Below are 27,393 nucleotides of genomic sequence, written 5' to 3'. Positions count from 1 at the left end.
ATGATGGTGATTAATACTTACCTGTCTGCTGTGCAACATGTTGCCCCCGTTCAAACGCTCTCAAGCAACGTATTGAGGTACATGCAGCAAAACATGATGCAGTTCACACATAATCAGTATATTTATTTCCCCCCCTCCCAATTCATTCTCTCTCACTTTCCCAAGGGGAAGCTGAACCCCGTAACACCTGAGTCAGAAACTTACACATACAACATTTGAGTGAGTTTGAGATGACAATGCAAAAAGTGTCTTGCCCGGCCATATTCCTCCAGCCTGATCCCCGAGGATTCTCCTTTGTTCTCTTGATCTTCTCCAAAAGCAGGTGCATTTTGCCCAATTGCCTGTGATAAATTTCTCTGCAAGCCTCTGATCTGAGGCAGGTCTTTAAATATACATGTTAAATATAAACATAGCAAAGACTTCTTCTCTAGCATGCACACATGCTTCACCCCCAGCAGTGTTTCAGCTCAATCTCTTCTGTTCCACGGCTGGGCTAGTCAGGGTTCTTGAGATCACGATTTGGCGCCTGATGCTAATGGCTTGAGTGAAATGCTGGCATATCCCACAGGCTCAGTGGGGAACCTGGTGTGGGGTGTCTCCAGAGCTTGACTTGGCGTGATGTTGGCATAGACAGATTCCGGGGGACTGGGTCTGGATTTAAAGACCAAGGTGACATATTTTAGGTCTTGTGCCATCTCCTGTTTGTCATCCTTGGGATCATTCATGTTGCTGAAGCCCTGAGACTGTGCACAGAAAAGGAAAACACTTCTCAGCGAGAGCAGAGCTGATACCAAAAGCACAAGATTTACTCAGGTAGGGAGAAAAAGACCAACCTAACATGTTACTCTCTGTTGCGGAGAAGCTGGAAGGAGAGTGAGCCTTATTCACCCATCTCCTTCCCAGAAACCTACTATGACCCCATCCTTTCTACATTGGCTTCCAACCCTGTTGCCTCTCAAATGCCCCTAGAATCTCTCTGCTTCACTGCATTTCCAGCAGCATTTCCTATTGCTGTTCCCCCACTCATCCAGTGTTTTAAAGCCCCCTGGAGAAAGTTAACCTTGGGGTTTTAAGGTGAAGAGAATGCAAAGAGTTCAGGGGCCACAGCCAATTGCTGGCAAGTCAGCAGGACTCAAATGGATCATAGGACACCTGAGTTTTGTAGCCTCTTGTCTCTGTTTAGCTGTCCAGCTCATTCTATTCAAACCCGACCCATTTCAGCCTATTCCTATGTGTTCTTTCTAGTCAAATCCAATCCAGCCTTTCATTCTGCTCCATTTTCAATCAATCCCAATTCATTCTCAGCCAACCCAATTTTCAATCCATTTTCTCTGCACACTCTTCAGAGCAGGGACGCCCTGTGCACTTTTGTCTGCAAAGCACGTAACACAAAGTACAATACAAATAATTACTGATTCAATCCAGTCCATTCCAGTCTGTTCTATTTAGTTCATTCCATTCCACTCTTGCCTAGTCTGATCCAATCTATTCCAAACCAGCACGATCTATTCCAGTCCCCACCACTGCAAACCAAGATGCTGCTTGGGTTCCTGTTTTGTATATGCACCATCCCAACATTTTGCCTCCAAGCCCATTATAAACAGGTATCACTGTCAGCTAGCGCTGGTTGGAAAAACTTCAAGGGAATAATTTTCCATTGGAAAATGCTGTTCCTGTTGAAATTGAATAGCTTTGTGAAATCATGTCTGTTTTGCCAAAATTATTTTTTTTTGGGGGGGAAATCCCAACTCCGGCCCATTTTGACATTTTAAGAACAAAATGTTTCAAATCTTCTTTTTGAAAAGACTTTTCATTTGGAATTTTTTATTTTGTATTTTTAATACAAAATTTTAAGTTGACAATGGAATGAAATGTTTCTGTTGACTAGAAATGGGGGTTTTTTTTGCATTCATAGAGAATTTTGAAATCTTTTGGGTTCCATTGTGAAACTTAAATCTCAAAATCCTTCACAAAATGGTATTTCCATCCTCACACGGCTCTCTTGTCAGTGTGGAGGGAGAGTGGAAATTTAAAATGATTATATAAGTAAACAGCAGTGCACGGTTTCACTCTCACATCCTCTCTGCCAGCTCTGCCTTACAGGGCCATCTCTTTCCACTTTACAGCAAATGCCCCATGATGGCGAAAAGACTGTTCTTTCTCTTTGTACTGCATTTAACACTGTACTGCAGAGGTTGCCAAACTTTGCCAGAGCACGGCTCACATTTTAGTACAGAGGTTGTCTCATTGACACTTCTCCTGTTCACAATTAAACAAAGCACGCCTCCCGTTCACGTGCAATCACATAAAAGCCTCGTGGCAACTACAACAACTGCCTGTGTGGAAAAGTAACATTAAGTGAGCTGTAGCTCACGAAAGCTTATGCTCAAATAAATCTGTTAGTCTCTAAGGTGCCACAAGTCCTCCTTTTCTTATTAAGAAAGTATTTCAAGTTTCTTTGAATGCAATTTAGCAGCTGAAAATAAGGAGAAGCAAGCTTCACATGATCAGCCAGTTCTTCACAGACTGCAGTTTGGGAACCTCCACGCGACTGCTTTTATGTTTCCAGTAGCTTCACTTACCACTGTGGCGTCCTTGGATTCTTCATAGATGCCTTCAGCTTGTCCATCACCTTTTCATAAAGACAAGACAAGATCCCCTCAATCCTGAGCATTCCTCATGTCATCACAGCGTAGGTGAAAGCCACAGAATGGACTGGTCAGTAGTAATGGTAGCAAAGATTGTAATAGTGGGGACCAAACTACACTGAATCCAGGGAGCAGGTTGTGTCCAGTTTACAGTTCCGCCCTGGGAATGATAGTATGGCTGAGTTTATGAAATGTCCTGTGAGAAGTTTTTAGGGACGTGGGTCTGATCTCATGTGGCAAATTATTTCTAATCTGGTATTTTCTGTGGCAGTGATTGCAGTCTGATGCTTTGGAGGATTTTTTTAAAATCCAGGATGCAGCTGTCCAGTTGTGCAATGTGTATTTAGGGGAAAGAACGCCTTCCGAACCCTTGGGGCAGTCAGCCTGTGCCTTGACACACGAGATTTGACTACCTGGCTTGTTGCTTGTGTGCTTACAAATGCTATTTTACCCTTTTAAAAACCAAACTATTTTGCACAAACGTACAGTCCTTTTATCCAAGGACCTCAAAGCACGTTTACAAAGATTGAAGGACACTTAAGTAGTTCAGGCTCAAAATTTAGGTTTTCTTAAGCTCAAATTATTATTAATAGGACATTTTTTAGGAAGTTTTTTTTTAAAAAAATTTGTGTCCAAATAGTTTGCCTGCATGTAAACATTCCCATGCGGCCTTTGTAATGTGCAAATGTGCAGCCGTGAGCTAGTGCACGGGCATGAGCAAGAGGAACCAGCTACAGACAAAAGTGAAAATGCCAAGGGTAGTGTCAGCTTGAATGCGATGGGAGGAAGGTAACAATCAGCATAAACAGAGGCCAAGCCCTGACTGGGATATGGAGACAGCTTAATTCTGAACGTGCTCCCTCTAGCGCAGGGGCACACGGGGAGAAGACGGAGATGGGAAGCCAGCACTGCTGCTTCCCTGGCTGTACCTGCTCTCCACCTTGTCCAGGGCTGCCCACTGGGAATCAAGTTAAAGCAAATGAGAAATAGGGAACCCAGTGTTGTGACAGCCAGACCATGTGAGGCCCCATCCGCTCTCTATTTACCTCTCGTCTTCAGCTGCCTGGACTGTCTGGTGCACAATATCACCACGCCTAGAAGCACGAGGATGAAGAGGACTCCCAGGACCACGCTGACGATGATGACGGTTCTCTCACTCAAGAAGCTGAGGAAGCAATGGCAGTCTGTGTTACAGGTGGAATGCTTCCCAAAACCCATAGCGCACACCCAGCGGACCGTCAGACCGGGCCCTGGGATAGCTCGCACACCTTGGTGGCTTTTTCTCATCATGTTACTTCCTTTAATGCTAAACCCTGTCTGTGCCATTTGACGTAGGGAGTAAGATCCTGAACGTCTCTCTGGGGCCCGGTGAAAACAAACCACTCTCTGAAGCCCAACTGTGAGCTCTGTGGGACAGGGAATGTCTTTTTTGTGTTCTGTTTTGTACAGTGCCTAGCACAACAGGGTGCGGGGTGTATGGTGCCACCACAATACAAATCACAGACCTCAAAAAGAAAAACAAACCTAAATTGAATACATCAGTAAATAGAAGGAGGTGATACACCGCTGGGGAAATATTTAATACGGCTTCTGCAGCTTCCACTGAGCACAATGGCCGCTGGCTGGCATCAGGAATGAGAAGGGGGCAACGTTGCTTTTACAATGGCGGATGCAGGGAACTGTTTGGATTCAATGCATCCAGATCTAACATCATTTCTCTTGCACCAAAGAGCAGCAGCTGCAAGGGTTAATGATAACACAGTGACAAGACGAGTAAATTCTCAAACGAGACGGGGCCTGGATATCATCTGCCCATTTTATCATGTGCCATTTAACACTGGTTGGCAGCTGGGAAGAGGGCACTAATCTGGCACCTTTTAAAGGAGGCCTGCTACATTCAGTGCCACTGTGAAAGGCTGCTGCTTTCTCTCTGAAAAGACGAGAATGTGGGATCAGCCACTAACAGCCCTTTGGAGGTGTGCAAACACAGAGGCTGTCTTAGAGGAAGGGGTTGGATCCTTACCTGCTGTCTGCTGGGTTGACCCCAGCACTAAAGATTAGGCTGGTGTGACCTGTGGTTGAGGTAACTGGGACGTCACTTGTAGATGTAGCTGCAAATACAAACACAGTTTCAACACCTTAGGCCTTGTCTACTCAAGCCTTTAGCCTGTAACATTTCCAACCAGTGCTAGCTACCACTGGTGCAGGGCTAGTGGAGACAAGCTGGCCGTGCTGTAGGCGCTGTGTCATGCAGACCTACTTGGAACAAGCTAAAATACGCAATGGTTAAAAGGCTGAGTGGCCACTTGAGCCTTGTCTATACTAGCCTTCACACTGTTGCTACTGAGAAGCACATGGTACGATGGGGAGGTTGCTCTGTTTTGCAAAGCTTCTCCTGTAACAGGAAGCATGTAACAATCCTAGACAAAGCCAGCCAGGAGCATGTGAGAAGTAGGCCATTAGCATCACCTGTGTAACAGTTCCCTGCAGTAATGAGGAAACCAAGCAAAGAAACAAACCCTTAGAAACATGCAAAACATTGATACAGTAACAGCTTCTAGAGCCCTTCCTACACATCACTTCAGGCCTCCCATGAGGTATCAGGGCTCACAGACTGTGTATTCAATCACATGTATTATGATGCCTTTTTTTTCTTCAAAATAAAACCTTTGTTTTTCAATTACCTTTAATTCTATTTTAAAATTGTATTTAAAAAGAAGTATCTCAAAATGGAAACAAAATGTTTTGCTGGAAATGAAATGTTTTTAATCTTTGCAACTTGTTAGCTAACCAAAAGTTCAAATTTTTGCACAGCTCTAATTCTGAAATGGACTTAATGTCTGACGGCTTCCCTTGCACAGGACTATCCCCACCCGTCTGTACTGCTCGACTGCCATCTTCAAAAACAGGCCAGAGAAAGTCGCTGGGCTCTGATAGCGAGTTTGTTAAATTTCACTGATCTAAAAAAAAATAAGTCAATTTGAGGGAATAACTAGAAACTGGAGCTGGTTAAAACGTGGGTCAGAATTTAAAAAATATTGTTTTTCCTCCATCAGAATGCAAAATTTGAATTGAGCAGCATCTCCACTAGCTGCTCTGGAAACCAGTGCTCAGCTGCTAGGCAGGTGCTTAAAAACTCTGAGTCTGTGGGTCATAGAAGTACCTAGATTGAAATGATTGAACCAGCTCTCAAGGAAAGGGGAGACGAGAAACAATAGAACAGGAGGTCTTGTGGCCCCTTAGAGACTAACCAATTTATTTGAGCATAAGCTTTCGTGAGCTACAGCTCGCTTCATCGGATGCATCTGGCCCTGATTGTTGGGACCGAGCACTTTAAAATGGTGATTCCGAGCAGTTCCCAGTGTCAGACAGGAGAGAGGAGACAAGGGTTTGTGGAGGGTGACAGATTCTGGGGTCGTGCAGGAGGAATCTATACAGGCAGGGGAGAGATGATAAAGTGGGGGAAGGAATTGGGATTATAGTCAGTGGAAAAGACAGTTCTCCTGAAAGGAAATGAACTCACCCTTGGAAACATCCAGTTTAATTGCTGTTAGTCGATACAGTATATTGGGAGGCTCAAAGCGCGCACACCAGTACGCTCCGGAGTCCTGCACCTGTAGCTTCTCCATGGTGATGGTTACAATCCCATTGTGGGTGTCATCCTCTATTGTGGCTCTTCCAAAGGTAAACTTGGTTGGGTGTCTACGTGATGATGGGTAAGAGGTGCTAACTAAGGGATAGCATTCCTCGTCTCTCAGCCGGCACCAGGTTTTCAGTGTTGCACTATAATCCATGGAACTGTAAAGACACTTAACAACGAGACGCTGCCCCTCCATTCTGCTCTCCACTGCGTCAAACTCTTGTTCCTGGAATCCTGGAAGACACCAGACCTGCTCAATTAGAGGGGGGCTGGAATCATAGAATCATAGAATATCAGAGTTGGAAGGGACCTCAGGAGGTCATCTAGTCCAACCCCCTGCCCAGAGCAGGACCAATCCCCAACTAAATCATCCCAGACAGGGCTTTGTCAAGCCTGACCTTAAAAACTTCTAAGGAAGGGGATTCCACCACCTCCCTAGGTAACGCATTCCAGTGTTTCACCACCCTCCTAGTGAAAAAGCTTTTCCTAATATCCAACCTAAATCTCCCCCACTGCAACTTGAGACCCCCCCGTCTGTCCTGCACTCCAGTGCTTGGACGAAACACAGCCCAAGAACTAGAGGCTGGGAAGAATGGAGATGAATCAGTAAAAGCAGCAATTACAAATCATTCTCCTATCCAGGGCCGGATTAATGCAGGGGTTTTAGGGGCTGCAGCCCAGGGCCCCGGCCAATGGGAGTTGTGGGGGCGGCGCTTGCGGGTGCGGGCAGCGCATGGAGACATGCTGTCCTCCTCCCCACGGGGGTGCACAGAGATGTACCAGCAGCCAGTCACTTCTGGGAGTGGCGTGGGGCTATGGCAGGCAGGCAGCCTGCCTGAGCCCTGGTTTGCCGCTGGCTGTGAGCCACCTGTGGTAAGAGCCTCCCTGACGGAGCCTGCACCTCACACCCCCACCTGCACCCCAACCCCCTACCCTGGGTCAGAATCCCCTCCTGCACCAAACTCCCTCCCAGAGCCCGCACCGCTCACCCTCTCCTGCACCACAACCCTCCGCCTAACGTCAGAATCTCCTCCTGCACCAAACTTCCTCCCAGAGCCCGCACCCTGCACCCTCTCCTTCACCCCAACACTCTGCCCCAGCATGGAGCCTCCTCCTGCACCCAAACTCTCTCCCAGAAAGAAACTAATAGAACAGCTGTTCTAAGGTAAGAAGTAGGCTATTTTCAATTAATGTAACTATATTTGACATGTTTTAAGACTGAAATGTAACCACAGAATGGCTTTATGTTACTTAAAAGGCAAGTTTAGTATAGTGTTAATAGCCTCGATGCCATAATTGTGATCATTTTCTTTTAAATTAGCAACAAGACTTGTATACAGGGGCCCCACAAAATCTAATAGCTCCAGGCCCACAGGAGAGTTTATGCAGCCCTGCTCCTAACACCTGCCTGGAGCACATTCAAAGACAGCAACATATCCTGCACTGTCCCCTGCACACAGTCCATTTTCTAAGTGTGTATTCCCATGTTCTTTGTTTATTTGCAGCATTTCAATCTCTCTGGTGGCTTAAAGTCCCTGTGTCATCTCTGCCTATTTACATGTAGGTAGCTGGCAATAAACCAGCCCAAATTTGAATTCATTGCAGCATCAGACATAATAATAGTGGTAAGTCACATTAGCTATTCCGATCTCATAGAAGATATGTCATACACTTGATTTACCCTGGTATAAGTGAAAGCAGAATCAGGCCTGTTTTTTTAAAATCTCTCCTCAACTAAGGAGCTGGACAGTTGAGCACAGATCTTTGAGCTGGGTAGTTCTCTGCACTAACACGGAGATGGTTTGGATGTTCCAGTAGATCTTTTCAATATCTTATTTAGGACGCATCTCTAGATGGGTGAAGCCTACGGCTCCACAACTGGAGAAAAATGAAACTAGCCAGAAAGTTTCTGCTCATCTCTTTATTCTGTTCATCCTTATAAATACTATTTATTTCAGTAATGCAGAAAGGCCATGCAAGAATGGGGCCTAATTGTACTAGGCACTCTGCAACTGCCCAGGAAGACTTGGGTGCCACACTCAAGTCTCTTTTCAGACCCTTTCCTTAGGACTCTCACAAGATAACACAAAATATCCCCCTCTGGCAAATGGGTTGCAAGACCCAGAGAACTTCCCCTCTGCCCTTATAAAAGGACGCTCCCCCCTTTAAAACCCTGCTGAATCAGGGGACAAGCAGCCCATTATGGCATGGTCTGATCCTTTAAGGGCCAGAGGCCTGGAGTTGGCCAGCCTGTCCAGTTAGCCCCACCTGCCACACCTGGGGGAGTGGCGGGGGTGGGGGGGAGGGTTAAGTAGTAGAACCTGCTGGGTGTGGAGGAGCTGATTCTCCTATAAAGATCAGCAGGACGCTGCAGAGAGGGGATGATCAGGAAGTTGTAGAGAGGTGGCAGGGTGTGAGAAAGGCTTCTGCAGGGAAGACTCTGAGACCAAGAGCGTGACTCCAGCTAGGAAGCGTTGGGAAGAGCCTGAGACACAAGCAGAGTTTGGGGCTGTGTCTAGCTTGTTGCAGGGGGAAGGGCTTTTTGTGTTAATATTTGAACTTTCTGATAATAAACCAGACTCTAAGTAGGGCTGTTCTCCTTGGATTCATTAAAGCCGGTGTGGAGTTTATTGAAGAAGTCCCTTGAAAGGGGAAACTGAGGCAGGCCCCTGAACAGCAAGCTTTGGCCATGAAGGGGTGCTCAGGAGTTGGCTGGCCCCTGTGGGACAGCCCTTAGCTAGTTCCTGGTCATTCCACTCTGTCACACAGAGACAGTCCCTGCTCCAAAGAGCATACAATTAGGGCTGTCGATTAATAGCAGTTAACTCACGCAATTAACTCAAAAAAGTTAATCACTATTAATCGCAGTTTTAATCACACTGTTAAACAATAGAATACCAACTGACATTCATTAAATATTTTTGGATGTTCTTCTACATTTTCAAATATATTTATTTCAATTACAACACAGAATACAAAGTATAGAGTGCTCTCTTTATATTATTAGTTTTGATTACAAATATTTGCACCGTAAAAATGATAAACAAAAGAAATAGTATTTTTCAATTCACCTCATACAAGTACTGAAGTGCAATCTCTTTATCATGAAAATGTCACTTACGAATGTAGGTTTTTTGTTACAGAGCACTGTACACTTTGTATTCTGTGTTGTAATTGAAATCAATATATTTGAAAATGTAGAAAACATCCAAAAGTATTTAAATAAATGGTGTTCTATTATTGTTTAACAGTGCGATTAATTGTGCGAATAATCACAGTTAATTTGTTTAATTGCTTGACAGTCCTACAAGCAATCTAAATACACAAGGACAACCACGGGTGGGAAGGGAAAGGGATATAATGCCCCAGCAAAGCGAACAATGCAATGGCTGCCAAAATGAAGCCCTCAACAGTTCTCCAGGGGCAATCCATGGACCACTGCTGGTCTGCAGAGCCCTGTGTGGTGGTGCACAGGTCGGAATGCTTTAAGAAACAAGAGGATTGAGGTGATTGATTGGAGCTGTATGGAGCTAGGGCCTGTCTCCACAGGGGACATCGCTGCCAGTGTAGCTCTACCAGGATAGCTGGATATCGCCCCTGTGATGCATGTCTACACTGGGGGCTTGCACTGGTGCAGCTACATTGATTTAACAACACACATCCCCAGTATCGATAGCTCCCTAGGTAGAGGTGTTGAATGGAAAAGTGAGGCCAGGAGCGAGCTTTCATCCCAGGATCCGGTCCATATCCTGCAAATAGTGGAGAGTGACTATGTGATGTACTCAAGACAGACTTCTGTTCAGTATCCGTATTTGCTATGTCTAGGAAAGTATAGTCGTTAAACAGGCGGGTTTGGAAAGGAGAAACTGTGGCTTTAAATGGTAGCTCAGAGGATCTGAAAGCTGTTTGAGCAGGTGTGACGTGCTCTACGGTGGGGGTTTGGTGCTTTTCACTGGGCTGTAGTCTGACTCTTAGAACACTGAGGGACGTATTTGCAAAATTGCTCAGCATTCAGCTGCTTCCACTGAGAACTCTGCATCCCTCCCATATCCCCCAAGTTGTTCTCAAATGGAGCTGCTGGGTGGCACTGCTCAGAAAATGGGAAAGTTTCTGTGGAAAATATTGACGTTTTATCAAATTGAAAACCCAAAAGTGCTGGTTATTGGCTGGAAAATATTTGGGTTTTGGGAGTGTGTGTGTGTGTGCAAAGTTGAAATTTTCATGAAGAGCAAACACTTTTTTTAGTTGAAAACCCAATTTCCCATCAAAAACAGTGCTGATAGAAAATTTTTGAACAGTGCTACTGGTGGATGCTCAGCACTCTTTGAAAATCTGGCCCTGCTTGTGTCATGGTGCCTGGGAACTGCCTGAGGCAGTGAAGGTTTATTTCTGCTCCCTCTCTCTCTGGCATAAAACTGAAGTCAATCCCTTGATGTCAAAATAATTATGCAGATGGGAGATCAGAATTGGTTCCTAAATAGTTACAGCTGAGTTCCTATGGCTGCTGTGCCGTTTTCTGGACGGGTGTGTGAGATAATGTTTGTTTTAATCAGAGAGAAGGGGGAACTCTGTACTGAGCTGGAAACAAGTACCCAAAAGAAAAGGAATTGCCTGAGTCGTGGTTAAAACTAGACCTGCACTTGGGGAGAATTCTTGTAGCTGTTATTTCATATTTATATTATGCAAGTGTCCAGAGATTCAGAAGATCGAGGCTTGATTCCCGAGCAGGGAAAATATAGCCCCAGATCCCACTTGCCCCTGACATGGACTGTCCATGTAACTTCCCAAGTATCACTTCCCTCTTCCACTTACCGGAGATGCAGAGCAGCAGCAGCAGCAGCAGCAGCAGGAATCTCAGCTCCATGCCTGTCTTCAAGCCCACAGAAGGGGCATTGCTGGAATGTACTCTGGAACGTGAAATGGATTTTTAGGAAGTGTCTTCTCTCTGAGCTCTCTCCTATCGACACTGAAGCTGCAGGAGGAAGTGGCTGAGGTCTTGCCTTAGCACGGAAATTATTCACCATGTTTTGCAATGAAACATATTAAGATAATTTAATTGTGTATTTAGGGAAGTGGATGGCAACAAAAGAGTTTGGGGGGAGGGGGAATGGTTTCCACATCCCTCCTGGGCACAGTCACTGTCTGATCTTTCACAGACTGGGCTAAATGATCATTTTGTTAAGTTCCCTGTGTGGGAAAGCGGGAACGAGCTGGTGTCTCAGGCTCAAATCAAACCCCAAAGAAAAAAGGGGCATATTTTAAGAGACAGGTTTCATGAGCATGGAAATGTGGTGCATTAAAATGCACCCCTTTTTGCTTTGTGGTATGATTGGAGCCTGAAAGACCATCTTGTTCCCCTTTCCCACAGCTCATGTGATCAAGAACTGAGGATCATCTTTTGACTCAGATTCCACCAGGGCAGTGGAGACCAGTTCGTTTGTTTTTGCTACTATGCCTCATCTCTGCTGGCAAACTGCATGATAGAATCCCAGAAATGTAGGGCTGGAAGGGACCTTGAGAAGTCATCAAGTCCAGCCCCCTGCACTGTGGCAGGACCAAGTAAACCTAGACCATCCCTGACAGGTGTTTGTTCAGCCTGTTCTTAAAACCCTCCAGTGACGGGGATTTCACTACCTCCCTTGGAAGCCTGTTCCAGAGCTTAACTATCCTTAGAGTTAGGTTAAGTACTAGGAAAAACTTTCTAAGTGTCCCTTGCCTAAGATTATGCCCGTTACTTCTTGAGCTACCTTCAGTGGGCACGGAGAGCAATTGATCACTGTCCTCTTTGTAACAGCTCTTCAGATATTGGAAGACTGTTATCAGCGCACCCCGCAGTCTTCTGTTCTCAAGCCTAAACACGCCCAGGTTTTTCAACATTTCCTCACAGATCAGGTTTTCTAAACCTTTGATCATTTTTGTTGCTCTCCTCTGGACTCTTTCCAGTTTGTCCACATCCTTCCCAAATTGTAGTGCACAGAACTGGAGCGAGTACTCCAGGTGGGGCCTCACCAGTGCCAAGTAGAACGGGACAATTCCATTCTGTGTCTTCCATATGACACTCCTGTTAATACACCCCAGAATCATATTAGCCTGTTTTGCAGCTGCATCACATTGATGACTCCTATTTAGTCTGTGGTCCACTGTAACCCCCAGATCCTTTTCAGCAGCACTACTACCGTGCCAGTTATTCCCCTTAGTTGTGCATTTGATTTTTCCTTCCTAAGTGAAATACTTTGCACTTGCCCTTATTGAATTTCATCTTGTTGGATTCAGACCAACTTTGAATTTTAACCCTGTCCTCCAAAGTGTTTGCAGACCCTCCCAGTTTGGTGTAATCTGCAGATTTTATAAGCATACTCTCCATTCCATTATCCAAGTCATTAATGAAAATATTGAATAGTATTGGATCCAGGAATGACCCCTGCAGGAACCCACTAAATATGCCCTTCTAATTTGACAGCAAACTGTTGATAACTACTCTGCGAGTACGATCTTTCAACCAGTTGTGGACCCACCTCATAGTGAATTCAACTAGACTACATTTCCCTAGTTTGCTTAGGAGAATGTCATGTGGAAATGTGTCAAAAGCCTTAAAAAATCAAGGTATATCATGTCTGCTGCTTCCCCCTATTCACTAGCTCAGTAATACTATCAAAGAAGACTATTAGGTTGGTTTGGCATGGTGTATTCTTGACAAATCCATGCTGACTACTCCTTATTACCCTATTATCCTCCAGGAGCTTACAAGATGTTTGTTTAATAATTTGGTCTAGTATCTTTCCAGGTATCAAAGTTAGGCTGACTAGTCTATAATTCTCTGGTTCCTCCTTGTTCCTCTTTTTATAGATCGGTACTATGTTCATCCTTCACCAGTCCTCTGGGACCTCTCCTGTAACTCCAGGAGTTCTCAAAGATAATTGCAACCAGCTCGGAGATTGCTTCAGCTAGTTCCTTAAGTGTCCAAGGAGGAATTTCAGCAAGCCCTGCTGATTTGAATACATCTAACTTATTTAAATATTCTTTAACCTGGTCTTTACCTATTTTGGCTTGTGTTCCTTCCCTTAGTTGTCAATATTAATTGTGTTGAATATCTGGTGGTCATTAACCTTTTTCGTGAATACTGAAGCAAACTAGGCACTAAGCAGCTCAGCTTTGTTGATGTCATCTTTTGTTAGCACTCCTTCCCCGCTAAGTAGAGGACCTACACTTTTCTTGGTCTTTCTCTTGCTCCTAATGTATTTAAAGAACATCTTATTGCCGTTTATGTCACTTGCCGGGTGTAATTCATTTTGTCCCTTAGCCTTTCTGATTTTGTCCCTACATACTTGTGCTGTTTCTTTGCATTCCTCTTTATCAATTTGACCATATTTCCACTTTTTGTAGGATTCCTTTTATATTTTCAGGTCATTAAAGGGCTCCTGATGGAGCCAGATTGGCCTCTTATGATTCTTCCATTTTAGAACTAACATCAGCCTTAGCCAAGGGCTGTCCTGTTTAACACTGTGTCAGCAGATTGCAGTTAGCCCGCTGATCCACTCAATGATTAACCATGACCAGATGAGGCTATGTTAAACCCAACAGCCCATCACTACACTGAATGATAAATCATGTTAGTTAAGATGTTTTCAAGCAGGAAGTAATTTCTGAGGGCAGATAAGCCCTATCTGGATCTGGCCAAGGGCAGAGTCTTCTCGTTGCTTGGTCTTGTTTGTGCAGTTCTCCCATGGAGGAGGCCACTCTGAGTTCCTCTGAGAATGTGCAAAGCTTTTCCATTCCATTTATAACTCCATAGCTCCTTGTTCTCACCTGTGCACTGGAAGGTGAGAGTTCATGCTGAGGGGCCCTCCAACCTTGATATTCCACGTAATGGACACAGATGTTGCTTTGGAGAAGGGCACTTTATACATTATTTCAGGGGGAAAATGCACCCTTTGTATATCTCCCACGCAGAAGCAGCATGAAGAGCAGCAGTGTAAGGTTTTCTCATTCCACCCCTTGCCAGCATGCCTTTAATCTGAATGGTAGGGACCGTGTCTAGCTGTTGAGAGAAGAGTCTGTACCCATGACCATCTCTGTCCTTAGCAACTCTGCTGGGATTGCCATCTACTCTTCACTGTGATGGTGATTTTCGGATGTGGGCAGTGTTTGGGCTCCTGCCTTCTGGGAACTTGACTGAGATCCAACAACCTCATTGGACATTAAGCAGTTTGGTAAATACTTTTGGTCACGGTACACCTGAGTCAGCCATTGAGCCAGATTCTACTCTCATCTACCCTGGTGTAACCCCACTGACTGCCACTGATCTACTCTGAATTCACTGTGGTGTGAATTTGCCCCCAAAACCTCCTTCTGGTTCTGCCATCGGGTTGATATGGAGCAGGCAGTGGAGAGGGTGAATTATTAATATCTTTCACTTCCCTAGCACCATTGTGTGTGGATCTCAAAGAGCTTTGCAGGCAGTGAGTGCAGGACCTGTGTTGCAGAGGAAGTATCAACCCAACATTGCAGAGGAGGAAAGAGAGCCTGTCCTACATCTGTTTTGAGATCCCATAGGAGGCACTATATGAGTTCCAGGCCTTATAACAATCAAACTAGCCCCCAGGTTGCTCCCAATGATCCATTCCATGGAATCGAAAAGAGCCAGGGCCAGGACCAATGGGACAGATATTTCCATAGGAGCCTGGCATGGAGAAATCAAACTCACACCATTCAGTGTTCATACGTTGTATTTTCAGTTAAAGAGAGTCGTTACAGCCTTCAGAATTGTACAGCTCATGGAGTAACAGTAGGGTTGCCAACATTGTATTTAAAAAATAGAGGAGTAGTTTCTTGGCAGTGCTGCTCAAATTTGACCTGGCTGCCCCTCCGTGCATGTCAAAGGGGAGGCCAGGCCACATTTGCGTTGACTGGCAGCCAAAACCATGCTCTGGACTCCTCCAGAAACACTCTACATTGAAACGGATGATAAAAGGCCCTCAGTACTGATTTTGTTTGGGACAGGCAATATTTATTTAAATAAGGGACATCTCTAAAGATATGGGACTGTTGGCAACCCTGGGAAACTAGGGCCGTCTGCAGCCACTGTAGCAGAGAGCCTCTGTGGATATTTGTCACAGCCCCCTAAAGCTCTTCCTGCTGGACACTCACCAGGCTACTGTGCATGGGTCCATCACACTAGAGCCATGTGCTTTAAGCTTTCCAAGGCTGAGTAGGCCCCAGCACTGTCTCTGTCCTTGGCCTCTCATGCACTCTTCATGGAAATGGGAGCTCGTGGTCCAGCTGCTCTACGCCTCCAGGACCCCACGACCATTCCAGTAGTTTAAGCTCACCGTTTCCAAGAGCTCCAGCTTTGTGGGTGCTCTGGATTACAGGTTACCTCTCTTGCGACATGTGACAGAAGAAGCACATAACACACTGACTTTGCAAAAGTTCCCAAACCAAGCACTCTACGTCTTTAGATTTCTCAAGACATATAGAGATATAGTCCAAACAATGACATCTGTGTGCATTTCCCTGCTTCAAATTGCTAACCTTTCTTGAGCGTTCTTTGGGCTTAGGTCGGAGCCCGCTATGAGTCCAGGATCCCCTCTCCTGCATGTGGCTTCTCCTCTGAATCACAATCTCTCTCTCCTCTTCAGCCAGCTTCCTTCTTCCTCAGCTGGTCCCACAGTTCAACAGAACACTGCCCCCCCAGCTATGAAAGCATGCCCCTCTGTTATTCTCTGCTGCCCAAGCTTCCTTTGAGTCCCTCCTGAATCTCTAAGCTGCTGCAGTTTTTAAGACCCCGTGCTAACACTGGATCTCTCTGTTTTGCTTCTGGGAAAATTCCATTCCTTCAGGCCCCTAGTGCCCATGCAGAGAAATTGTAGAAAGCGAGCTTGATCTATGATGCAGTTACTCCTGTTGTCTCCCCGAGTAAGGTCTGTTCTCATGCTGCTAGTCTATATTAATCAGCCTGTCCATGGACATGCTGGTGCCCCTCTCCTCTTAGCACAAGGAGCATGCTGCAGAACACAGTCAAAGGCAGTCATAAGACATAAGGATACAGACCGTTCATAAAATCAAACTGGAAGCCATAATTTGTACCTAGCCAGATTTCCCAAAGCGACTCAATATTCCTCAAGTGTGTGCAGGTGGGGAGGGCGTTCCCACCCTGCTGGAAGAGCAGCTCGGAAAGAAAGTGGTGGATTGCTTCTTCCTCCTGGATATCAGGGAACCACTGAAGCAGACCCACTACATTATTAGATGTAAAACTGCTGAGGGGGGAGAGAGCCCAGCTCACATCCCAGGGTCTGCAACTGGAAGGGGAGCCTAGGTAAGGAGCTACATCTTTCTGCATCCTCTCTCCATGCTATTGTGTATGAAGTTTGCGGTATGCAGTGTAGAGAAGGGGTGGTCTATTTTGTGACGAAGCTTGGATACAATGTGTGAAATGGGCACCCGCTTCTGCTCAGAGCCTTGGCAGGGATGACATTGTCAAGTTCAAGTACAGAGATGCTTCAAGTACAGAGGAGATTTGTATCAGCTCCTCACCCCCTCAGACAGGTCTCCAGTGCTTGCTTCAGCTGCCCCGTTGCCCTGAAAGAAAAGAACAGTTTTCTTTGAAAGAATTTTATCTGCAGTGAGGTGGATGTAGCCTGTCTCAACAAGGGGAGAAAAGGGTTAATAAACTTGCAGATGATACCTAATCACTTAAAATTACCGAAGATGGATCAATCCAATAAGTTCCTTGGAAGCATCTGGCACTGGCCTCTGTCGGAAGACAGGATACTGGGCTACATGGACCATTGGTCTGACCCAGTATGGCCGTTCTTATGTTCTTAACTTCCTTGAAGGAGGAAAAGAACCTGCCACACCCAAAGGGATTGCACAAACTGTCATGCCCATGGGAGGTCAGGTGGGCCTGAAGGAAGTGCAGGGCCTTTTAAAACCAAGTGTTCTGGGCTATAGGAGAGGCCTCTTGCTTCTCGAGAGAAACACAGCCTGCCTGGATTCCAGACTTAGCCCTGGAGGCAGGGTGCTCTAAGTACTGAACATCATGAACATGGAATGGTGTGAGGTTGGGCTACCTTCGTGCTCTCTGGAGGTAATGTGCCTCGGGATTGGAAATCGGGCTGGTTGAAAAATATGGAAAATGTCTTTTTTTCTTTTCTCACTAGAAAGACAAAACTTGGTTGAAAAATGGGCCGTTTTTGACCAGCTATACCACTAGCAGGAAAATTATGTCTTTCTATTTCAAGGTCCGCCGAGTTCTAATTTGAGCCTCTTAATCGGATCTATTCTGGTGACTGCACATCGAAGAGGAGAAGCAGTTTTCCAGGGTCTCAGAGAGAGAGAATAAAATTCCAAGGGTAAAATTTTCAAAAGTTCTAAGTTCTAGTCTCAAAACTGACTTGGGCCTTAGGAGCGTACATCTTCTCAAAAGTCAATGGGACTTAGGTGCCTAAGTATATAAGTCAGTTTTTGAAAATGGGACTTAGAAACCTAAGTTTTGAAAACTTCACTCTAAGTTACCAACAATCTCCTTCAGCTTTTTGATGAGATATTGTTCCTTTCTAGCATTCTTGATCCCTTGAGTTTGGTCTAGAGTCCACTTTTTTCTAGTGAGTCCTGGCTTAGGAAGCTGACCAAATGCTCTGATCTCCTGGATTTCATGTCATGAGCAGGACTTTGCTACCGGAATCCAAGTCAGTTGGCATGGGCTATATCTACATTGGCAGAAATGGGACTTGTAATTCACCACTGATGGAGCTGCTGTGGTGCTAGCCAGAAGAGAAGCTGTAGTGGGGCCTTTCCCCATTGCGTTGTCTAGCCCTGCTTTCAGCAGGACTAGATGACGTGGTGATAAAAAGTCTGGGCCTTATAAGCTATCACGAATGGAGCTTCCCTGGTTCCCTATCTGGCAGCATAATCAAAGTCCTGTGAGAAATTCCCTGCTTCCTAGTGGGCCCATATGACAGATAGTTTGGTTTTAAGAGACAAGCTGTCCTTTCGCACCATGAATTCAAGATTTATTGGTGTCTGGCTGCTTCCTCCAAGGTGGTTTCTTCTTTTCACTAGGAGAGTTATTATCACAGCTAACAGGGTCTTGTTGATCAGGAAGCCAACTCCCAACCACAGGAAAGTAGATCTCGAGTCGAGGGAGCTGGTAAGGAAATAAGGAAAGGGAGAGAAGCAATCAGCTCACAAGGATGAGGAGGTTTTCAAAAGACATATTGGGACTGAATACAAAATTAGAGTATTTCCTTCATCCTTTACCATCCAGAACAGATAAACTCAGATACTTCAAATGGGATTTAAGGTTAAAAAAAATCATGTAAGCCAAAGATGAAGCCCTAAAAGGAGTTAACGCAGGTTGCTTGGAGCTAGGACCCAGTGTTTCCTGCCCCACCTCAGAATCTCAGGTCAGGTGTGTGTTCACATGGGTGTTTTTGGCCCATCACTAATAGCTTGTACCATGCAAACCGCCATTACCAGTGGAAAGAATTCATGAAAGACTGAATCCAAAATGTAGAGAACCTTTAATTGAAAAAGTATTTTCTGTCTGAACTAAGTTTTGATGGAGAATTTTCAACCAGCTCTACTTTTCACTTTTGCTGCACTTCCTCTCCTCGATGAAAGCAGATTTACCAGCGACTGTGAGGAGGCCAGGCACTGACAGGAGGTGATGGTCACAAGGATGATTTCTGTGACTTTAGAAGTACATGAAGCCCTGCTCCAGTAGCTGGGGGAATAGATTGCTCTGCTACTATATACATTTCTCCTGCGATTTCAACGATGAATGGGATAACAGCATCCAGTTTTTAGTATATTATAGTGTCCTTACCAAATACGCTGCTTCAGAGCATAAATTATACAATTTAGTTGATATATGGGAAGACTTGTCTCCACTAGAGGCCTTGGTCAGGTTCAAGACCCCATTGGGCTAGAAGCTCTATAAACAGACATGGGTCTGGCCCTATTTACCGTGCATTCAAAATGAAGCTAAAGCCTACAGTGGTTCGTCAAAGGCTAAAGTTTTAAAGGATTTTTTTTCTAACAATACTGGTACTAAAACCTGAGGTAAACTGTCTAGTATAAGGACTCTTCTAGTTAAAGCTACCGAGTTACTCAAAAGTCTAGCAGTTTTTCCTATTTACAGTCAAGGGTGGAATATAAAGAATCAAATAAAAACAACTAGGTACTAGACTTTAGATGTCAGAGCTTTAAAAATGGGTGCAGTTGTGAAGTCTGGAATCAAGAACTAGTAATGGTGCTTCAGCATTAGAGATTAAGGCACCTTTTACAATTTTTTTCTCTTGAGACTAAATTAAAATCAGTACAATCAGTTTCACCTAAATATTAGTTGATACACTAAAAAGCAAACTACAAGGTGTGATGGGGCGGCTACCCCTCACTGGCAGAAAGGGGTTAAAAGCAGCCCTAGGGAGGCTGTGCCAGAGGCAGCGAATTAAAAAGGAGCTGAGAGGAGCAGCCAATCATGGCCCAGCAGGCTCATATAAGAAGGGCTGCAGGGCAGAGCAGAGTCCGGTAGCTGACTGGAGCTTGAGGGGAGAAGACCAGGCTCCTCGCAGGAAGAAGGAGCACCAACACTTGGGACAATGCAGTGCCGCAAGCCGAGTCAGGCGGAGCTAGAGAGAGGTCCTGGCTGGCTGCTAGGGCCTGCAGGCTGAGGCCCTGAGGTAAGGGCAGAACAGGGTCCTGGAGCTGCATGGGAAGTGGCCCTGGGACAATGAACTGCGGTTGCCACTCAGGGAAGTGGCTGGACAGAGATTGCAGGTCCCCCGGAAGCAGGAAACACAGAGTGTGGCAGAGCTGGAAGGCAGTGTCACTGAAGAGGAGGCCGCAGTCCTGGGTGTGGCATCGGTCCCGGTGAGGGACCAACAGAAGAGCGCCCTGGGGAGTAGAGCTAATTCCTATGACAGCCAGCAGGAGGTGCCAGAGTGGTGAGTCCCACCCTGTCACACAACGGGCCATCAGACCAGGGCCTGGGATAGCTCTCACACCTCGGTGGCTTTTTCTCATCACTTTACTTCTTTTAATGCTAAATCCTGTCTGTGTCATTTTATGTAGAGAGTAAGGTCCTGAACTTCTCCCTGTGGCCCTGTGAAAACAAACCACTCTCTGAAATCAAACTGTGAGCTCTTTGGTGGCAGGGAATGTCTTTTTTGTGTTCTGTTTTGTACAGTGCCTAGCACAACAGGGTGCGGGGTGTATGGTGCCACCACAATACAAATCACAGACCTCAAAAAGAAAAACAAACCTAAATTGAATACATCAGTAAATAGAAGGAGGTGATACACCGCTGGGGAAATATTTAATACGGCTTCTGCAGCTTCCACTGAGCACAATGGCCACTGGCTGGCATCAGGAATGAGAAGGGGCAACGTTGCTTTTACAATGGCGGATGCAGGGAACTGTTTGGATTCAATGCATCCAGATCTAACGTCATTTCTCTTGCGCCAAAGAGCAGCAGCTGCAAGGGTTAACGATAACACAGTGACAAGACGAGTAAATTCTCAAACGAGACGGGGCCTGGATATCATCTGCCCATTTTATCATGTGCCATTTAACACTGGTTGGCAGCTGGGAAGAGGGCACTAATCTGGCACCTTTTAAAGGAGGCCTGCTACATTCAGTGCCACTGTGAAAGGCTGCTGCTTTCTCTCTGAAAAGACGAGAATGTGGGATCAGCCACTAACAGCGCTTTGGAAGTGTGCAAACACAGAGGCTGTCTTAGAGGAAGGGGTTGGATCCTTACCTGCTGTCTGCTGGGTTGACCCCAGCACTAAAGATTAGGCTGGTGTGACCTGTGGTTGAGGTAACTGGGACGTCACTTGTAGATGTAGCTGCAAATACAAACACAGTTTCAACACCTTAGGCCTTGTCTACTCCAGCCTTTAGCCTGTAACATTTCCAACCAGTGCTAGCTACCACTGGTGCAGGGCTAGTGGAGACAAGCTGGCCGTGCTGTAGGCGCTATGTCATGCAGACCTACTTGGAACAAGCTAAAATACGCAATGGTTAAAAGGCTGAGTGGCCACTTGAGCCTTGTCTACACTAGCCTTCACACTGTTGCTACTGAGAAGCACATGGTACGATGGGGAGGTTGCTCTGTTTTGCAAAGCTTCTCCTGTAACAGGAAGCATGTAACAATCCTAGACAAAGCCAGCCAGGAGCATGTGAGAAGTAGGCCATTAGCATCACCTGTGTAACAGTTCCCTGCAGTAATGAGGAAACCAAGCAAAGAAACAAACCCTTAGAAACATGCAAAACATTGATACAGTAACAGCTTCTAGAGCCCTTCCTACACATCACTTCAGGCCTCCCATGAGGTATCAGGGCTCACAGACTGTGTATTCAATCACATGTATTATGATGCCTTTTTTTTCTTCAAAATAAAACCTTTGTTTTTCAATTACCTTTAATTCTATTTTAAAATTGTATTTAAAAAGAAGTATCTCAAAATGGAAACAAAATGTTTTGCTGGAAATGAAATGTTTTTAATCTTTGCAACTTGTTAGCTAACCAAAAGTTCAAATTTTTGCACAGCTCTAATTCTGAAATGGACTTAATGTCTGACGGCTTCCCTTGCACAGGACTATCCCCACCCGTCTGTACTGCTCGACTGCCATCTTCAAAAACAGGCCAGAGAAAGTCGCTGGGCTCTGATAGCGAGTTTGTTAAATTTCACTGATCTAAAAAAAAATAAGTCAATTTGAGGGAATAACTAGAAACTGGAGCTGGTTAAAACGTGGGTCAGAATTTAAAAAATATTGTTTTTCCTCCATCAGAATGCAAAATTTGAATTGAGCAGCATCTCCACTAGCTGCTCTGGAAACCAGTGCTCAGCTGCTAGGCAGGTGCTTAAAAACTCTGAGTCTGTGGGTCATAGAAGTACCTAGATTGAAATGATTGAACCAGCTCTCAAGGAAAGGGGAGACAAGAAACAATAGAACAGGAGGTCTTGTGGCCCCTTAGAGACTAACCAATTTATTTGAGCATAAGCTTTCGTGAGCTACAGCTCGCTTCATCGGATGCATCTGGCCCTGATTGTTGGGACCGAGCACTTTAAAATGGTGATTCCGAGCAGTTCCCAGTGTCAGACAGGAGAGAGGAGACAAGGGTTTGTGGAGGGTGACAGATTCTGGGGTCGTGCAGGAGGAATCTATACAGGCAGGGGAGAGATGATAAAGTGGGGGAAGGAATTGGGATTATAGTCAGTGGAAAAGACAGTTCTCCTGAAAGGAAATGAACTCACCCTTGGAAACATCCAGTTTAATTGCTGTTAGTCGATACAGTATATTGGGCGGCTCAAAGCGCGCATACCAGTACGCTCCGGAGTCCTGCACCTGTAGCTTCTCCATGGTGATGGTTACAATCCCATTGTGGGTGTCATCCTCTATTGTGGCTCTTCCAAAGGTAAACTTGGTTGGGTGTCTACGTGATGATGGGTAAGAGGTGCTAACTAAGGGATAGCATTCCTCGTCTCTCAGCCGGCACCAGGTTTTCAGTGTTGCATTATAATCCATGGAACTGTAAAGACACTTAACAACGAGACGCTGCCCCTCCATTCTGCTCTCCACTGCGTCAAACTCTTGTTCCTGGAATCCTGGAAGACACCAGACCTGCTCAATTAGAGGGGGGCTGGAGAAGGGCTGCCAGCTGCCCCCCGTCTGTCCTGCACTCCAGTGCTTGGACGAAACACAGCCCAAGAACTAGAGGCTGGGAAGAATGGAGATGAATCAGTAAAAGCAGCAATTACAAATCATTCTCCTATCCAGGGCCGGATTAATGCAGGGGTTTTAGGGGCTGCAGCCCAGGGCCCCGGCCAATGGGAGTTGTGGGGGTGGCGCTTGCGGGTGCGGGCAGCGCATGGAGACATGCTGTCCTCCTCCCCACGGGGGTGCACAGAGATGTACCAGCAGCCAGTCACTTCTGGGAGTGGCGTGGGGCTATGGCAGGCAGGCAGGCAGGCAGGCAGCCTGCCTGAGCCCTGGTTTGCCGCTGGCTGTGAGCCACCTGTGGTAAGAGCCTCCCTGACGGAGCCTGCACCTCACACCCCCACCTGCACCCCAACCCCCTACCCTGGGTCAGAATCCCCTCCTGCACCAAACTCCCTCCCAGAGCCCGCACCACTCACCCTCTCCTGCACCACAACCCTCCGCCTAACGTCAGAATCTCCTCCTGCACCAAACTTCCTCCCAGAGCCCGCACCCTGCACCCTCTCCTTCACCCCAACACTCTGCCCCAGCATGGAGCCTCCTCCTGCACCCAAACTCTCTCCCAGAAAGAAACTAATAGAACAGCTGTTCTAAGGTAAGAAGTAGGCTATTTTCAATTAATGTAACTATATTTGACATGTTTTAAGACTGAAATGTAACCACAGAATGGCTTTATGTTACTTAAAAGGCAAGTTTAGTATAGTGTTAATAGCCTCGATGCCATAATTGTGATAATTTTCTTTTAAATTAGCAACAAGACTTGTATACAGGGGCCCCACAAAATCTAATAGCTCCAGGCCCACAGGAGAGTTTATGCAGCCCTGCTCCTAACACCTGCCTGGAGCACATTCAAAGACAGCAACATATCCTGCACTGTCCCCTGCACACAGTCCATTTTCTAAGTGTGTATTCCCATGTTCTTTGTTTATTTGCAGCATTTCAATCTCTCTGGTGGCTTAAAGTCCCTGTGTCATCTCTGCCTATTTACATGTAGGTAGCTGGCAATAAACCAGCCCAAATTTGAATTCATTGCAGCATCAGACTTAATAATAGTGGTAAGTCACATTAGCTATTCCGATCTCATAGAAGATATGTCATACACTTGATTTACCCTGGTATAAGTGAAAGCAGAATCAGGCCTGTTTTTTTAAAATCTCTCCTCAACTAAGGAGCTGGACAGTTGAGCACAGATCTTTGAGCTGGGTAGTTCTCTGCACTAACACGGAGATGGTTTGGATGTTCCAGTAGATATTTTCAATATCTTATTTAGGACGCATCTCTAGATGGGTGAAGCCTACGGCTCCACAACTGGAGAAAAATGAAACTAGCCAGAAAGTTTCTGCTCATCTCTTTATTCTGTTCATCCTTATAAATACTATTTATTTCAGTAATGCAGAAAGGCCATGCAAGAATGGGGCCTAATTGTACTAGGCACTCTGCAACTGCCCAGGAAGACTTGGGTGCCACACTCAAGTCTCTTTTCAGACCCTTTCCTTAGGACTCTCACAAGATAACACAAAATATCCCCCTCTGGCAAATGGGTTGCAAGACCCAGAGAACTTCCCCTCTGCCCTTATAAAAGGACGCTCCCCCCTTTAAAACCCTGCTGAATCAGGGGACAAGCAGCCCATTATGGCATGGTCTGATCCTTTAAGGGCCAGAGGCCTGGAGTTGGCCAGCCTGTCCAGTTAGCCCCACCTGCCACACCTGGGGGAGTGGCGGGAGGGGGGGGGGAGGGTTAAGTAGTAGAACCTGCTGGGTGTGGAGGAGCTGATTCTCCTATAAAGATCAGCAGGACACTGCAGAGAGGGGATGATCAGGAAGTTGTAGAGAGGTGGCAGGGTGTGAGAAAGGCTTCTGCAGGGAAGACTCTGAGACCAAGAGCGTGACTCCAGCTAGGAAGTGTTGGGAAGAGCCTGAGACACAAGCAGAGTTTGGGGCTGTGTCTAGCTTGTTGCAGGGGGAAGGGCTTTTTGTGTTAATATTTGAACTTTCTGATAATAAACCAGACTCTAAGTAGGGCTGTTCTCCTTGGATTCATTAAAGCCGGTGTGGAGTTTATTGAAGAAGTCCCTTGAAAGGGGAAACTGAGGCAGGCCCCTGAACAGCAAGCTTTGGCCATGAAGGGGTGCTCAGGAGTTGGCTGGCCCCTGTGGGACAGCCCTTAGCTAGTTCCTGGTCATTCCACTCTGTCACACAGAGACAGTCCCTGCTCCAAAGAACATACAATTAGGGCTGTCGATTAATAGCAGTTAACTCACGCAATTAACTCAAAAAAGTTAATCACTATTAATCGCAGTTTTAATCACACTGTTAAACAATAGAATACCAACTGACATTCATTAAATATTTTTGGATGTTCTTCTACATTTTCAAATATATTTATTTCAATTACAACACAGAATACAAAGTATAGAGTGCTCTCTTTATATTATTAGTTTTGATTACAAATATTTGCACCGTAAAAATGATAAACAAAAGAAATAGTATTTTTCAATTCACCTCATACAAGTACTGAAGTGCAATCTCTTTATCATGAAAATGTCACTTACGAATGTAGGTTTTTTGTTACAGAGCACTGTACACTTTGTATTCTGTGTTGTAATTGAAATCAATATATTTGAAAATGTAGAAAACATCCAAAAGTATTTAAATAAATGGTGTTCTATTATTGTTTAACAGTGCGATTAATTGTGCGAATAATCACAGTTAATTTGTTTAATTGCTTGACAGTCCTACAAGCAATCTAAATACACAAGGACAACCACGGGTGGGAAGGGAAAGGGATATAATGCCCCAGTAAAGCGAACAATGCAATGGCTGCCAAAATGAAGCCCTCAACAGTTCTCCAGGGGCAATCCATGGACCACTGCTGGTCTGCAGAGCCCTGTGTGGTGGTGCACAGGTCGGAATGCTTTAAGAAACAAGAGGATTGAGGTGATTGATTGGAGCTGTATGGAGCTAGGGCCTGTCTCCACAGGGGACATCGCTGCCAGTGTAGCTCTACCAGGATAGCTGGATATCGCCCCTGTGATGCATGTCTACACTGGGGGCTTGCACTGGTGCAGCTACATTGATTTAACAACACACATCCCCGGTATCGATAGCTCCCTAGGTAGAGGTGTTGAATGGAAAAGTGAGGCCAGGAGCGAGCTTTCATCCCAGGATCCGGTCCATATCCTGCAAATAGTGGAGAGTGACTATGTGATGTACTCAAGACAGGCTTCTGTTCAGTATCCGTATTTGCTATGTCTAGGAAAGTATAGTCGTTAAACAGGCGGGTTTGGAAAGGAGAAACTGTGGCTTTAAATGGTAGCTCAGAGGATCTGAAAGCTGTTTGAGCAGGTGTGACGTGCTCTACGGTGGGGGTTTGGTGCTTTTCACTGGGCTGTAGTCTGACTCTTAGAACACTGAGGGACGTATTTGCAAAATTGCTCAGCATTCAGCTGCTTCCACTGAGAACTCTGCATCCCTCCCATATCCCCCAAGTTGTTCTCAAATGGAGCTGCTGGGTGGCACTGCTCAGAAAATGGGAAAGTTTCTGTGGAAAATATTGACGTTTTATCAAATTGAAAACCCAGAAGTGCTGGTTATTGGCTGGAAAATATTTGGGTTTTGGGAGTTTGTGTGTGTGTGTGTGCAAAGTTGAAATTTCCATGAAGAGCAAACACTTTTTTTAGTTGAAAACCCAATTTCCCATCAAAAACAGTGCTGATAGAAAATTTTTGAACAGTGCTACTGGTGGATGCTCAGCACTCTTTGAAAATCTGGCCCTGCTTGTGTCATGGTGCCTGGGAACTGCCTGAGGCAGTGAAGGTTTATTTCTGCTCCCTCTCTCTCTGGCATAAAACTGAAGTCAATCCCTTGATGTCAAAATAATTATGCAGATGGGAGATCAGAATTGGTTCCTAAATAGTTACAGTGAGTTCCTATGGCTGCTGTGCCGTTTTCTGGACGGGTGTGTGAGATAATGTTTGTTTTAATCAGAGAGAAGGGGGAACTCTGTACTGAGCTGGAAACAAGTACCCAAAAGAAAAGGAATTGCCTGAGTCGTGGTTAAAACTAGACCTGCACTTGGGGAGAATTCTTGTAGCTGTTATTTCATATTTATATTATGCAAGTGTCCAGAGATTCAGAAGATCGAGGCTTGATTCCCGAGCAGGGAAAATATAACCCCAGATCCCACTTGCCCCTGACATGGACTGTCCATGTAACTTCCCAAGTATCACTTCCCTCTTCCACTTACCGGAGATGCAGAGCAGCAGCAGCAGCAGCAGCAGGAATCTCAGCTCCATGCCTGTCTTCAAGCCCACAGAAGGGGCATTGCTGGAATGTACTCTGGAACGTGAAATGGATTTTTAGGAAGTGTCTTCTCTCTGAG

At 45.5% G+C, this 27,393-nt stretch overlaps 1 protein-coding gene across 1 annotated transcript; it reads right to left on the bottom strand.

Annotated features, from left to right (window-relative positions):
* Positions 1 to 133: 133 nt before the first annotated feature.
* On the bottom strand, positions 134 to 27,393 carry LOC144278304 (uncharacterized). The gene is made up of 10 exons (XM_077839571.1): positions 27,259 to 27,393; positions 22,550 to 22,900; positions 21,050 to 21,137; positions 18,269 to 18,433; positions 11,101 to 11,195; positions 6,172 to 6,522; positions 4,672 to 4,759; positions 3,695 to 3,813; positions 2,583 to 2,632; positions 134 to 743 (listed from the first exon to the last, which is right to left on the bottom strand). The coding sequence occupies exons 1-10, from the start codon at positions 27,305 to 27,307 to the stop codon at positions 513 to 515; spliced, it is 1,587 nt and encodes a 528-aa protein (XP_077695697.1). The 5' UTR covers positions 27,308 to 27,393; the 3' UTR covers positions 134 to 512.

This window comes from Eretmochelys imbricata, chromosome 21 (assembly GCF_965152235.1).
Source record: "Eretmochelys imbricata isolate rEreImb1 chromosome 21, rEreImb1.hap1, whole genome shotgun sequence".
In the NCBI taxonomy this organism is placed as follows: domain Eukaryota; kingdom Metazoa; phylum Chordata; order Testudines; family Cheloniidae; genus Eretmochelys; species Eretmochelys imbricata.
This window is presented reverse-complemented; position numbering and strand designations above follow the sequence as displayed.

Excerpts from the sequence above, each read along its gene's own strand:
- LOC144278304 (XM_077839571.1), bottom strand. The coding sequence starts at position 27,307 with ATGGAGCTGAGATTCCTGCTGCTGCTGCTGCTGCTGCTCTGCATCTCC. Across the intron at positions 21,138-22,549 it reads TAAACTGGATGTTTCCAAGG|CTACATCTACAAGTGACGTC; the intron begins GTGAGTTCATTT and ends TTGTATTTGCAG. Across the intron at positions 744-2,582 it reads AATCCAAGGACGCCACAGTG|TCTCAGGGCTTCAGCAACAT; the intron begins GTAAGTGAAGCT and ends TTCTGTGCACAG.